Source organism: Musca domestica, unplaced genomic scaffold, assembly GCF_030504385.1.
Source record: "Musca domestica strain aabys unplaced genomic scaffold, Musca_domestica.polishedcontigs.V.1.1 110, whole genome shotgun sequence".
NCBI classification, from domain to species: domain Eukaryota; kingdom Metazoa; phylum Arthropoda; class Insecta; order Diptera; family Muscidae; genus Musca; species Musca domestica.
In genome coordinates this window covers 122,669-137,889 of record NW_026712134.1, presented here as the reverse complement: position 1 = coordinate 137,889, position 15,221 = coordinate 122,669, and the positions used below count along the sequence as shown (strand labels likewise).

The 15,221-nt window shown below is 23.9% G+C and overlaps 1 protein-coding gene across 1 annotated transcript in view; it reads left to right on the top strand.

The window, feature by feature from the left end:
* LOC131807122 (uncharacterized) overlaps window positions 1-14,974 on the top strand; it is a 397,457-nt gene extending 382,483 nt beyond the window's left edge. The window contains exons 3-4 of the mRNA XM_059132127.1: window positions 13,944-14,078; window positions 14,572-14,974. Coding sequence (XP_058988110.1) covers window positions 13,944-14,078; window positions 14,572-14,891 — 455 coding nt within the window. The 3' untranslated portion in view covers window positions 14,892-14,974. The remainder of the gene's footprint in view (window positions 1-13,943; window positions 14,079-14,571) is intronic.
* Window positions 14,975-15,221: the final 247 nt, after the last annotated feature.

Genomic DNA, 15,221 nt, shown 5'->3' with positions numbered 1-15,221 from the left:
ATTTTTTCAAGGCCTAACAATAAACGTGGATTTTTTAAAAATATTTTCTAAAGGACTATCAACAAACGTGGATTTTTTAAAAATATTTTCTCAAGGCTTAACAATAAACGTGGAATTTTTAAAAACATTTTTTCAGTGCATAACAATAAACGTTGATTTTTTAAAAATAATTTCTCAAGGACTATCAATAAACGTGGATTTTTTTTAAAATATTTTCTCAAGGACTATCAATTTAAAAATCTACGTTTATTGATAGTCCTTAAAAAAATATTTTTAAAAAATCCACGTTTATTGTTAGGCCTTAAAAAATATTTTTTAAAAAAATCCACGTTTATTGATAGCCCTTGAGAAAATATTTTTAGAAAATCCACGTTTATTGATAGTCCTTGAGAAAATATTTTTACAAAATCCACGTTTATTGATAGTCCTTGAGAAAATATTTTTAAAAAATCCACGTTTATTGTTGGCTTGTGAGAAAATATTTTTAAAAAATCCACGTTTGTTGTTGGCTCTTGAGAAAATATTTTTAAAAAATCCACGTTTATTGTTGGCTTGTGAGAAAATATTTTTAAAAAATCCACGTTTGTTGTTGGCTCTTGAGAAAATATTTTTAAAAAATCCACGTTTGTTGTTGGCTCTTGAGAAAATATTTTTAAAAAATCCACGTTTATTGTTGGCTCTGGAGAAAATATTTTTAAAAAATCCACGTTTATTGTTGGGTCTTGAGAAAATATTTTTAAAAAATCCACGTTTATTGATTGTCCTTAAAAAAATATTTTTAAAAAATCCACGTTTATTGATTGTCCTTAAAAAATATTTTTAAAAAATCCACGTTTATTGATTGTCCTTAAAAAAATATTTTTAAAAAATCCACGTTTATTGATTGTCCTTAAAAAAATATTTTTAAATAATCCACGTTTATTGATTGTCCTTAAAAAAATATTTTACATTTATTGATTGTCCTTAAAAAATACTTTTAAAAAAATCTACGTTTATTGATTGTCTTTAAAAAATATTTTTTAAAATATCCACGTTTATCGATAGTCCTTGAGAAAATATTTTTGAAAAATCCACGTTTATTGATAGTCCTTAGAAAATATTTTTAAAAAATCAACGTTTATTGATAGTCCTTAAAAAAATATTTTTAAATAATCCACGTTTATTGATAGTCCTTGAGAAAATATTTTTAAAAAATCCACGTTGAGAAAATATTTTTAAAAAATCCACGTTTATTGTTGGCTCTTGAGAAAATATTTTTAAAAAATCCACGGTTATTGTTAAGCCTTGAGAAAATATTTTTAAAAAATCCACGTTTATTGTTGGCTCTTGAGAAAATATTTTTAAAAAATCCACGTTTATTGTTGGCTCTTGAGAAAATATTTTTAAAAATCCACGTTTATTGTTGGCTCTTGAGAAAATATTTTTAAAAAATCCACGTTTATTGTTGGCTCTTGAGAAAATATTTTATTGTTGGCTCTTGAGAAATATTTTTAAAATCCACGTTTATTGTTGGCTCTTGAGAAAATATTTTTAAAAAATCCACGTTTATTGTTGGCTCTTGAGAAAATATTTTTAAAAAATCCACGTTTATTGTTGGCTCTTGAGAAAATATTTTTAAAAAATCCACGTTTATTGTTGGCTCTTGAGAAAATATTTTTAAAAAATCCACGTTTATTGTTAGGCCTTGAAAAAATATTTTTAAAAAATCCACGTTTATTGGTTGTCCTTAAAAAAATATTTTTTTAAAAATACACGTTTATTGATTGTCCTTAAAAAAATATTTTTAAATAATCCCCGTTCACTGGGGAAGGCTCTTGAGAAAATATTTTTAAAAAATCCACGTTTATTGATTGTCCTTAAAAAAATATTTTTTTAAAAATCCACGTTTATTGATTGTCTTTAAAAAATATTTTTAAATAATCCCCGTTCACTGGTAGTCCTTGAGAAAATATTTTTTAAAAAATCCACGTGTATTGTTGGGCCTTGAGAAAATATTTTTAAAAAATCCACGTTTATTGTTGGGCCTTGAGAAAATATTTTTAAAAAATCCACGTTTATTGTTGGCTCTTGAGAAAATATTTTTAAAAAATCCATGTTTGAAAAAATATTTTTAAAAAATCAACGTTTATTGATAGTCCTTGAGAAAATATTTTTTAAAAATCCACGTTTTTTGATAGTCCTTGAGAAAATATTTTTAAAAAATCCGCGTTTTTTGATAGTCCTTGAGAAAATATTTTTTAAAAATCCACGTTTTTTGATAGTCCTTGAGAAAATATTTTTAAAAAATCCGCGTTTTTTGATAGTCCTTGAAAAATTATTTTTATAAAATCCACGTTTTTTGTTGGCTCTTGAAAAAATATTTTAAAAAAATTCACGTTTTTTGATAGTCCTCGAGAAAATATTTTTAAAAAATCCAAAAAAAACACTTTTATTGATAGTCCTTAAAAATTTTTTTTAAAAAAAAATCCACTTTTATTGAAAGTCTTTAAGAAAATATTTTTTAAAAATCCACCTTTATTGACAGTCTTTGAGAAAATATTTTTAAAAAAAATCCACTTTTATTGATAGTCCTTGAGAAAATATTTTTAAAAAAATCCACCTTTATTGTTGGCTCTTGAGAAAATATTTTTAAAAAATCTACGTTTATTGATAGTCCTTAAGAAAATATTTTTTAAAAATCCACTTTAATTGATAGTCCTTGAGAAAATATTTTTAAAAAATCCACGTTTATTGTTAAGCCTTGAGAAAATATTTTTAAAAAATCCACGTTTATTGTTGGCTCTTGAGAAAATATTTTTAAAAAATCCTCGAAAAAAAATATTTAAAGAATCAAAATAATTTTAAATATTTTTTTTATCGACCCTCCCTAATATATAAATATATGTAAGGGTAATATATAAAAATATAGCCCAAATTTTTTTTTTTTTTGTTTTGCATTTTATGACAAACATGGGAAGATATTTCTCAAATGAAGCATATCTGGCTTCCAACTGGTCATCATTTTGTCCGATGTCATAAAAGGTAAATACGGAATAAATATTTATTTTCGGTTATTCGAAACAAAAAAAAAAAAAAACCGGGAATTATTTTAATTAATTCGGTGTTAAGTGGACCACCTGAATAAATTACGAAATAAGTTAATGGAGCAGCAGGCCAATGAATCATGAAGTAAATCACCTTCAATGGGTGGCTGACGGATTTATGAATGAATCACAAAGTACGGAGCCTTCTCTGCACAGAACCTGATCGGTAGCCGAACCAGCTATGACGTCGACGTTGGGAGGGAAAATTCTACAAAGGGTTATTTTTATCGACGAGTCAGGCGAAATTAAAAATAAATTATAAATTGAGGGAGAAAAATTTCAAAAGATTAATTTCATTGTAGAGAGTAAAAAAGGACATATATCCTTGAAATCCTTGAAATGGAAATTCTGAAGGCGTTTATTTTTAGTGCGGATTTGCGATGAGTAATGATGAAGATGACCTTCAAAAGATGGATTTCTTTGTAGAAAGTAATAAAAAGGACCTCGAAACTTGTTAATCCTTAAAAGGGTCTGGCATAAATTGAAGACCAGAAAAAAACTTTCTCAGGCTCCTGAGGTTTCTCAGAGGTTTCCCCTATTTTTTCCACCTAGATTTACCAAAAAAATATTTTTTTAAACATACCCCCTCCTACCCCTTTCATTTTTACCTCATCACCCACCATTCCCCTGCAATATTTTCCGATCATTTTTATTGCCAAAAAAACAAATTGCTTCGTTGCAAACTTAAATGTCGCCAATATCAGTTAAACTTTTTCTTTACCAGCAACGAAAACATCCGGCGTTACCTAGCTGCATGTTCTCTCCCCCTCCTCTTCTCCCTGTCTCCCTCTCTCTACCTCTCTGCATGATTCCGTACTGGAAAAGTTTTATGCGTTTTGTTATGAAATATTGCTGTTCAAAGTTCAATTCGCCAAGCAAGGTAGGGTTGTAAAAGTGAAAAATAGTTTCTCTAACGTTTTATTATTTTTTTCCGATTTGAAGAGAAAAAAAATAATGTTATTGTTGTTCGAAATTCATTGCAGATGGGTAAACTGCAAAGCAATAAATAAATATTTTTATATTTTTTTTTAGAGAAATAAAAAACTACTATGAGTTGTGTGATGTATTCAAAACGATAAGATTTGAAGCTGTGGAAATTTAAAGGAAATTTAAGAGAAAAAAAAATAAAACAACAAACAAAAAAAATTCAAAGATATTTAAATGGGATTTTTAAAAGAACATTTTTCCAAGGACTAAGAAATCAGGATTTTTCAAAGATAAATAAATGTAATTTTTTTAGAGATTTTCCAAGATAAATAAACGTAAATTTTTTTATGGATATTTTAGCGAGATTTTTAAAAAAATATGTAGAAACAAACGACTAAGGATATTTTAAAAGAATTTTTTTTCAAAAATAAACAAATCTAATTTTTTTTTTTTTGAAGAAAAATTAGGAATTTTTAAAGAATTATTTTTAAGACTTAAACTACGTGAATTTTATTTTAAAATAATTTTTAAGGAAAGGAAAATATTTTTAAGAAAAAAAATTATTTTTATAAAAAAAAAAAAAAAATAATATTAAAATAAAAAAATGTTTTCAACAATAAATAAATTTGATTTTTTTTTTGCATTTGGAGAAAAATTAGGAATTTTTTAAGTATTATTTTTTAAGACTCAAATATTTTAAAAAAAATAATATTAAAATAAAAAAATGTTTTCAAAAATAAATAATTTTTTTTTTTTTTTTTTTTTGAATTTGGAGAAAAATTAGAAATTTTTAAAGTATTATTTTTTAAGACTCAATTAACGTGGATTTTATTTAAAAATATTTTTTTAAGGAAAGGAAATTGCAGAAAAATAAAAATAAAATAAAAAATTTATTCCCAAGATCTTTAACAAAATTCAAGGACCAATAAACTCAGACCTTTTTAACGGACATTTTTTCGAACGACCAAAAAATAAAAATATCTAAAATATTACTTTTTATCTCAAACGTGGATTTTATAAAAATATATTTTTTAAGGAAAGGACATTTAAGAAAAAAAATGAAATAAAAAAAAATTCTTCAAAGATCTTTAAATGGGATTTTTAAACGAATATTTTTTCCAAGGACTAACCGATAAGGATTTTCAAAAGGATAATTTTTTTTATATAAATAAACGTGGATTTTTTAAGAGCATATTTTTTAAAGGACCCACAAATGTAGATTTTATTTAAATTTTTTAATTTTTTCAAAAGGGCCAATAAATGGGACTAAAAAAGTAGAATTTTTAAACAAATACTTTTTTCAAAGGACCAAATAAACAAAAAACGAATAAGAACTCCTTAAATATTATTTTGTTAAGAATCAGTAATGAATTTGAATGAATAAAGGAAATTTAAAAAAAATAATTAATAAAAAAATTTCCAATGGTCTTCAATCGGATTTTTAAATGGAATTTTTAAACTAATATGTTTTCCAAGGACTAAGAGATAAGGATTTTCAAAAGGATAATTTTTTTAATAAATAAACATGGATTTTTTAAAAGCATATTTTTCAAAGGACCCGCAAATGTGGATTTTATTTTTTTAGTTTTTTTCAAAGGGACAATAAATGGGACCAAAAAAGGAGAATTTTTAAACGAATATTTTTTTCAAAGGACCAAATAAACAAAAAACAAATAAGAACTCCTTAAATATTATTTTGTTGAGAATCAGTAAACATTGAATGAAGGAAATTAAAAAAAAAATTAATAAAAAAAAAATCCAATGGTCTTCAATCGGATTTTTAAATGGGATTTTAAACGCATATTTTTTCCAAGGACTAACAGATAAGGATTTTCAAACAAAAAAATTTTAAAAGAAAAATAAATGTGGAATTTTTAAAAGCATATTTTTTGAAGGACCCACAAATGTAGATTTTATTTTTTTTTTAATTTTTTTCAAACAGACAATAAATGGGACCAAAAAAGGAGAATTTTTAAACAAATATTTTTTTCCATAGAACAAAAAAATGAAAACCAAATAAGAACTCCTTAAATATTATTTTTTTTTTTTTAAGAATCAGTAAACATTGAATGAAGGAAATTTAAGAAAAAATAAATATAAAAAAATTCCAATGGTCTTCATTCGGATTTTTAAATAGGATTTTTAAGCGAATATTTGTTCCAAGGACTAACAGAAAAGGATTTTCAATTTTTTTTTTTTTTTTTTTTTTTTTTAAAGACCCACAAATGTAAATTTTATTTTTAGTTTTTTTTCTTATTAAGAGACAATAAATGGGACCAAAACATGTAGAAATTTTAAACGACTTTTTTTTAAAGAACCAATTAAGCAAAAAAAAAAAAAAACAAATAGGAATTCCTTAAATTTTTTTTATGAATCAGTAAACATTGAATAAAGGATATTAAAAAAAATAAATAAATAAAAAAAATTCCAATGGTCTTCAATCGGATTTTTAAATGGAATTTTTAAACTAATATGTTTTTTCAAGGACTAAGAGATAAGGATTTTCAAAAGGATTATTTTTTTTAAAATAAGTAAACGTGGATTTTTTAAGAGCATATTTTTTAAAGGACCCACAAATGTGGATTTTATTTTTTTTTTAATTTTTTCAAAGGGACATTATATGGGACAAAAACAGCAGAATTTTTTACAGATATTTTTTCAAAGGACCAAATAAACAAAAAAAAAAAAAAAAAAGAAGAACTCCTTAAATATTATTTTTTTTTAAGAATCAGTAAACATTGAATGAAGGAAATTTAAGAAAAAATGAAATAAAAAAAATTCTCCAAAGATCTTTAAAAGGGATTTTTAAACGCATATTTTCTCCAAGGACAAACAAATAAGGATTTTCAAAAGGATAATTTTTTTTAATAAATAAACGTGGATTTTTAAGAGCATATTTTTTAAAGGACCCACAAATGTAGATTTTATTTATTTTTTTTTTTGTTTTTTTTTTTTTTTTTTTAAAGAGACAATAAATGGGACCAAAACAAGTAGAAATTTTAAACGACTTTTTTTTAAAGAACCAATTAAGCAAAAAAAAAAAAAAAAAAACAAATAGGAATTCCTTAATTTTTTTTTTAAGAATCAGTAAACAGTGAATAAAGGATATTAAAAAAAATAAATGAATAAAAAAAAATCCAATGGTCTTCAATCGGATTTTTAAATGGAATTTTTTAAGGAATGTTATTTCCAAGGACTAACAGATAAGGATTTTCAAAAGGATTATTTTTTTTTTTTTTAAATAAGTAAACGTGGATTTTTTAAGAGCATATTTTTTAAAGGACCCACAAATCTAGATTTTATTTTTTTTTTAATTTTTTCAAAAGGCCCAATAAATGGGACCAAAAAAGTAGAATTTTGAAACAAATATTTTTTCCAAAGGACCAAAAAAAATAAGAACTGCTTAAATATTATTTTTTAAGAATCAGTAAACATTGAATGAAGAAAATTTAAGAAAAAAAAAATTCCAATGGTTTTTAAATGGGGATTTTTAAATGGGGATTTTAAACGAATATTATTTCTAAGGACTATGATATGAGGATTTTTAAAAATATTTTTTTTCAAAGAAAAATAAATGTGGATTTTTAAGAGCATATTTTTTAAAGGACTCACAAATGTAGATTTCCTATTTTTTTTTTTTTTTTAATTTTTTCAAAGAATTTTTAAACGAATATTTTTTTCAAAGGATCAAATAAAAAAAAAAAAAAAAAAAAAAAAAAAAAAAAAATAAGAACTCCTTAAATATTATTTTTTAGAACCCATTGACTTTATTTAAATTTATTTTACCAGGACTAATAAGCGTGAATTTTTTAAATAATATTTTTTCCAAGGATTAATAAAAAAAATCTTATTTTTAGATTTAAACTTGTTTTCGATTTTTTTCCAAAGACCAACAAATGTAAATACCTAAACTATTATTTTTTAAGAATCACTAAAAGTGGATTTTATTTAAATATATTTTTCGAAAAAAAAATTTAATAAAAAAATAATAGGCCAATCACGGCTATTTTTTCAAAGACCAACAAATAAAAATCCATAAACGTGGGTTTTATTTGAATATATTTAGTGGAAATAATCGTGGATTTTTTAACTAATATTTTTCTCAAGGATTTTTTAAGGTAATACTTTTTAAGACCAAAAACATGATTTAAAAAAATATCATTATTAAGGATTGTTGGAAGTCGGTAGATTTTTATTTTTTTTTTTTTTTTAATTTTTCAGGGACCAATAATCGTAGATTTCGTAAACGGAATTTTTTCAAGGACCAATAAACGTGGACCTTTTTAATGGATATTTTTTCAGGGACCAACAAATAAAAATTCTTGAAGTTTTTTTTTTAGAATCAATAAACGTGGATTTTTCTTTGAATATATTTTTCAAGTGCCTAGACATCGTGGATTCTTGACCTAATATTAAAAAAAAAATAATTATAATAATTTTTAGATTTGAACCAAGTTTTAAGAGAAAATAAGGTTTGTTGGTAGTCCATGGATTTAAAAAAAAATTAAGCACCAATAAACGTATATTTCTTAAATAAATGCTTTTTTCCAAGGAACAAAAAATAGGAATTTCTATAGAATTATTTTTTTTTAAGAATCAATAAACGTGGATTTTATTATATAATTACATTTTCCAAGGAAAGGAAATTAAAAAAAAAAACTTTAAATAAAAAAAATTTTCAAACATTTTCAAAAAAAAAAAAAAAAATAAATAAATTAATAAAAAAAATCCAAAGCATTATTTTTTAAGAATCAATAAACGTGGATTTTATTTAAATATATTTTTCAAGGGGTAATAACCATGGATTTTTAAATTTAAACTTTTTCCAAGGATTTTTTTTTAATTTTTAAATTGGGACTTGTTTTTGGATTTTTTATGAAAATGTTTTTTAAATACCAACAAACAGGATTTTTTAAAAATATTTTTTTAGGAATTGGCGATAGTCGGTACATGGATTTCTTAAACATTTTTTTGGCAAGGACTAACAAACACAAATATTTAATTTAATATTTCTAGAGAAACATATTTATTGAATAATATTTTTCTCAAGCACTAAAAACTTTGGAGTTTTAATAAATGTTTTTTTTTCGAAGAGCAAGAAGCTTATGTTTTATGAATATTATAATATTTAAAAAATAAATATTTTTTCCCGAGATCCAAAAAAAATTTTATTTTTCAAATATTATATATAATGATTTTTTTTTAATATTTTAATACTATAATATTTTTTAAAAAAATATTTATCTAAGAAAAAACTTGTTTTTTTTAATAATTTTCCTAAAGACCAAGAATTTTTTTTTTTGTACTTTTTGAGAGCATAATTTTTAAAAGCCTACAAACGTGATTTAAAACAAAAATTTAAGATTGTTGATGGTCTATGGGTTTTTAAAAAATGTTCATGGATTAATAAACGTAGGTTTAAACAGATTTTTTTTTTCAAAGAACTAACAAATGGAATATTCTTTTTAAGGGTCAATAATGGTTGATTTTGTTATATTTTGTCCAACAACCTAGAAAATACTTTTCTAAGGACTAAAAAATTAAGATTGTAAGAAATAATATTTTTTAAAAATACCAGAAAACTTATGTTTTAAGAATATTATGATATTTTTTTAAAAAATATTTGCCAAAGAAAAAAAACACGATTTTTAAAGTTTTTTTTCTAAAGACCAAGAATATTATTTTTGAATTTATAGAGCATAATTTTTGCAGGCCTGCAAACCGGGTTTTTTTAAAAATATTTTTTAAGGATTATTCGTAGTCGGTGAATTTATTATTCTTTTTTTCTCAAGTATCAATAAAAATAGATTTCTTAAACAGAAGGACTAGGAAGTACCAATATTTAATGGAATACCTTTTTTTAGGGATAAAAAAACTTTGTTTTTTTTTTAAATATTTTTTTTCCAAGGACTTAAAAAAGTAAATTTTTTGAATAATATTTTTCTCAAGGTCTACAAGACGTGAATTCGTTAAAAAAATATATTTTCAAAGGACTAAAATAAATGGATTCTCAAAAAAACCAAAATAATAATAATAATAATTTCTAAAATAAAAATAGTTGGATTTTCAAAAAAAAAAAAAAAAAAAAAAAAAAAAAAAAAAAAAAAAAAACAGAATTCCCACAAATTCCAAGAAACTTATATTTTAAGACAATTACAAAAATTAAAAAAAAATTCAAGGATTTTCAAAAAAAAAAAAAAAATAATGATAATAATAATTTCTAAAAAATAAAAATAGTTGGATTTCCAAAAAAAAAAAACAGAATTTTCAAATAGAATTTTCACAAATACCAAGAAACTTATATTTTAAGACAAGTACAAAAATTGAAAAAAATCCAAGCGATTTTTCTTAATTTTTCTTAAATGTTTTTCCTTAAGACCAAAAAAACGTACATCTTTTTTCTCAAGAACAAAAAAATATGTATATTTTCCTAAAATACATGGAATTTAAAAAAACTATTTTTTTTTTTCAAGGACTAAGAAGTCTGGATTTTTAAAAACTATTTTTTTTTCTCAAACGTAGAAAAAAAATCGTTTTTAAAAATCCACAGTTCTTAGTCCTTGAAAAAAAAAATAGTTTTTTAAAAATCCAAGTATTTGTGTGTGTGTTTTTTTTAAGATTTTGTCTAATATAGATGTTTGTTAAAAATATTTTTTCAATGCATTCATGGGCGAGAATTGTATCCGATTTTTTTTTCAAGGACTAGGCAACGTATTTTTTTTTTTTTAAATAATTTTTTATGAGCCAACAAATATGGCATTGTAAAAAAAATGTATCAAATGTCACACAGATTGAGAATGAGAACCACAAAACGTAGATTAAATAAATACTACTTCAAGGAGATTAAAAATCAAAAATTTTTAAAAATAATTTCTTAAAGGACGTTCAGAGTAACAACTGTGGATTTTTTAAAATAATTTTTCTAAACAATTTTCCGACCCAAAGACGTGGATTTCGGAGAAAAAAATTCTTCTAAGGACTTTCAGAGTAAAAACCGTGATTTTTTTAATAATGTTTAAGGATTATTTGATAAGACACGGATATTATAAGAAAATAATTACAAGAAGATGTAAGTAGGTCAAGAGCTTTGAAAAAAACCCAATTTGGGGGTTCTTGAAGTACATGAAAAAATGCTTGTGTTGGGCTCATACAAAATTCTTTTGTGGCCCTTCGAGGTCTTTGAAAAATCAACGCTTGAGATCTTCGAAGTCCTCTAAATCCAGATTCTTGGCTTAAAGTCCTGCAAGAAATCCCACGTTTGTGGCTCTCGATGTCCTTGAACAAATCAACAAATTGCCGCTCTCGAAGGTCTTAAGAATTATAAGTTTTTAACCCCCCTGCTGATCATAAAAAAATTGTTTACTTCAAAATTCAGCTTTAATGGGCAGGGGTTCCAAAGGGTCCCTACTAAGATAATTTGTTGTCCTTTAAAAAATGCTATTAAAAAATTAAAATAAAATATATACATACTTTTGCCCTTGAAAAAAATATTTCATTAAGAAGGTCACGTATTTAGGTCTTTGAAAAAATATTTTTTAAGAAATTCACGTTTATTGGTCTTTGAGAAAAATTTTTTTTTTTTTTTTTTTTTTTGAAAACCCCACGTTTTTTATTTCGTGAAAAAAATATTTTTTTTCAGAAATCAAGATTTATTGGTCCTTGACAAAGAAAATATTTCTTAGAAAAATTCATATATTTTGTTTTTTTTAAATTTTTTTTAAAAAATATAATTTTAAAAAAATTTGCATTCTAAAGTCCTTGAAAAAAAATATTTTCTAAACAATCCATGTTTTTTAAATCCTTAAAAAAAGATTTCTTTAAAAAATCCACAAAATTTGGTCTCAGAAATATGAATTTTAAAAATTTCACATTTTTAAGTCCTGGCAAAAAAAATCCTTGGAAAAATATTTCTTTAGAAATTCGTGTTTATTGATCTTCGAAAAAAAATGTTTTTTAAAAAAATTTCTTTAGGAATTCCACTTTTTTTTTTTGGTCCTTGAAAAAACATTTTTTTTTAAATATACGATTTTTAAATCCTAGAAAAAAATATTTCTTTAAAACACACACATTTTTGGTCCTTAAAAATATATATATATATATATTTTTTTTTTTTGTAAATTCTCGTTTTTGGCAAAAAAAAATCCTTGGAAAAATATTTCTTTAGAAATTCGTGTTTATTGATCTTCGAAAAAAAATATTTTTTAAAAAAATTTTCTTTAGGAATTACACTTTTTTTTGGTCCTTGAAAAAACATTTTTTTTTTAAATCCACGATTTTTATGTCCTTGAAAACAAATTATTTCTTTAAAACACACACATTTTTGGCACTTAAAAATATATATATATATTTTTTGTAAATTCTCGTTTTTGGCAAAAAAAATCCTTGGAAAAATACTTCTTTAGAAATTCCTGTTTATTGATCTTCGAAAAAAAATATTTTTTAAAAAAATTTTCTTTAGGAATTTCACGTTTATTTTTTGGTCCTTGAAAAAACATTTTTTTTTTAAATCTACGATTTTTAAATCCTTGAAAAAAATATTTCTTTAAAACACACACATTTTTGGTCCTTAAAAATATATATATATTTTTTTTTTTGTAAATTCTCGTTTTTGGCAAAAACAAAATCCTTGGAAAAATACTTCTTTAGAAATTCGTGTTTATATAAAATATTTTTTAAAAAATTTTTCTTTAGGAATTCCACGTTTATTTTTTGGTCCTTGAAAAAACATTTCTTTTAAATCTACGATTTTTAAATCCTTGAAAAAAATATTTCTTTAAAACACACACATTTTTGGTCCTTAAAAATATATATATTTTTTTTTTTGTAAATTCTCGTTTTTGGCAAAAAAAAATCCTTGGAAAATTACTTCTTTAGAAATTCGTGTTTATTGATCTTCGAAAAAAAAATATTTTTTAAAAAATTTTTCTTTAGGAATTCCACGTTTTTTTTTTGGTCCTTGAAAAAAATATTTTTTTAAAATCTACAATTTTTAAATCCTTGAAAAAAATATTTCTTTAAAACACACACATTTTTTGTCCTTTAAAATATATACATTTTTTTTTTGTATATTCTCGTTTTTGGCAAAAAAAAAAATCCTTGGAAAAATACTTCTTTAGAAATTCGTGTTTATTGATCTTCGAAAAAAAATATTTTTTTAAAAATTTTTCCTTGGGAATTCCACGTTTATTTGTTGGTCCTTGAAAAAATATTTTTTTTTTAATTTACGATTTTTAAATCCTAGAAAAAAATATTTCTTTAAGACACACACATATTTGGTCCTTAAAAATATATTTTTTTTTGTATATTCTCGTTTTTAAAACCTTGACAAAAATTTTCCTAAAATATACATGTTTTTAAGATTCATAAAAAATAATGTTTTCTTAAAAATTCAAGTTTTTGAGACCTTGACAAATTTTTTTTCTAAAAAATCCATTTCCATTAATAGTTTGAAAATATAAGTCTTTAATCCACATATTTCGGTTATAAAAACATATAATTCTTTCAAATTTCACGTTTTTAAGTCCTTAAAAAATATTTCTTTGTTTCTTTTTAAGCCCTTGAAAAAATATTCCTTTAAGAAAATAGACATATTCTTAAGAAAAAAACATATTAAAAAATCCGCATATATATTTTTTTACAATTCAGTCCTTTAAAAAAATTTGAAAAAAAATCTTAAAAAAAATTGTTTTTTAATCCTTTTTTATTGAACCTTGGTAAAAAATGTTTTTCACAAAAATCCTCTATTTTAAACCCCTTAAAAAAAAACATGAAATTTTTTTTGATCCTTGAAAAAAAATATTCGTCCTTGTTTCGTGGCCTGATTTATCCTTGTATATTTTAATGTTAAGGACCTCTTTTCATTTTGCAATGAAATAATATTTTATCGGAATAATGCATTTTGTTACAACTTTTTTTCTCTCCCCTTCTTTTCAGTGTCGAGTCCACCGACCACATTGCCGCCACCCACCACTACCACATTGGCCACTACCACAACAACGACAATGAATGAATTCGACATGCTCTACAATGGCATTGAGCCAACAAATTCGGTGATTGTTATCGATAAATGTAAGTTTCCGACAATGATGTTGTTTTTTTTTTTTTTTTTTTTTTTTTTTTTTTTGCCAGATATTTTTCCCCGACACACACGCACAGACATACCTACAGACGGTGTTGGGGAAAAAATCGAGTAACATTTTATAAAAGTGAAACCCAGTAGAATTTGTCAAGCCCCCTTTGGCATACTTGAAATGGGCATGTTAATAAAAAACTCCCATCCGTTTGGTTGAGAGGGGAGGTGGAGAGGGGATGAAGGATGTTAAGAGGAAATTGTCCAATGGCAAAATTTAAAATACAAAAAATGCCAACGCAGCATATTGAAACATTTGATGGCAATACAATTAGGTTTCCTCTCCCCAACCCCCCTGCCTCTCCACCAACCGAAGTTTTTGTGGATTCTTTTTGATTTTGAAATATATATTTTCATATCCGCTTTCATAGTTTCCTCTTCGTTTTTTTTTATTGCTCTCTCTCTCTCCCCCATTTTTTCCTGCAAATACAGTGGGTATTAAATATCAATCAAATTTAAATGAAATTGATAAATCTGAACAAAAACTGATGGGCGACACGCCAAAGGGTTACGATTGGTCAAAGGATAAGCCCTCGTCGGCCACAAGATTAACGACGAGTCTGTTCCTCGGCTGGCCAGCAGCAGCTGGCTTTGTACAACATCATCATCATCACCGGCGCTGGCATCCATCAGCTTGTCATCACGGCCACCACCTCCATCATCCCCGTCACCATCATCAGCTGCATGTCAGCTGCGGTTATTTGGCTTTAATTCTGATGCTGAGGTCGTTATGGTCTTTAATGGAAACGTAAGTTTTACATAATTTTATTAAATTACCAACACTTTGATAAATGCATATACATACATATATAGACGTGAGTAATGTTTAAATTAAATAAAAAAAAAAAATTAAAAAAATAAAAAACAAAAGAATATAAATATAAAAAAAATCAAAGCAGAGAAAAAGTGAAAAATTATTTAAAACAAAAAAAAAAAAAAAACATGACTAGTGTTAAAATATAATTATACAAATGTAAGTTAAGAATTATAAATGAAATGAGAATGAGCAAACAAAAAATTACACTGGGCTACAATTATTATTGAAAAACTAATAAGAAAATTATTTTAAATCGAAATTCTAC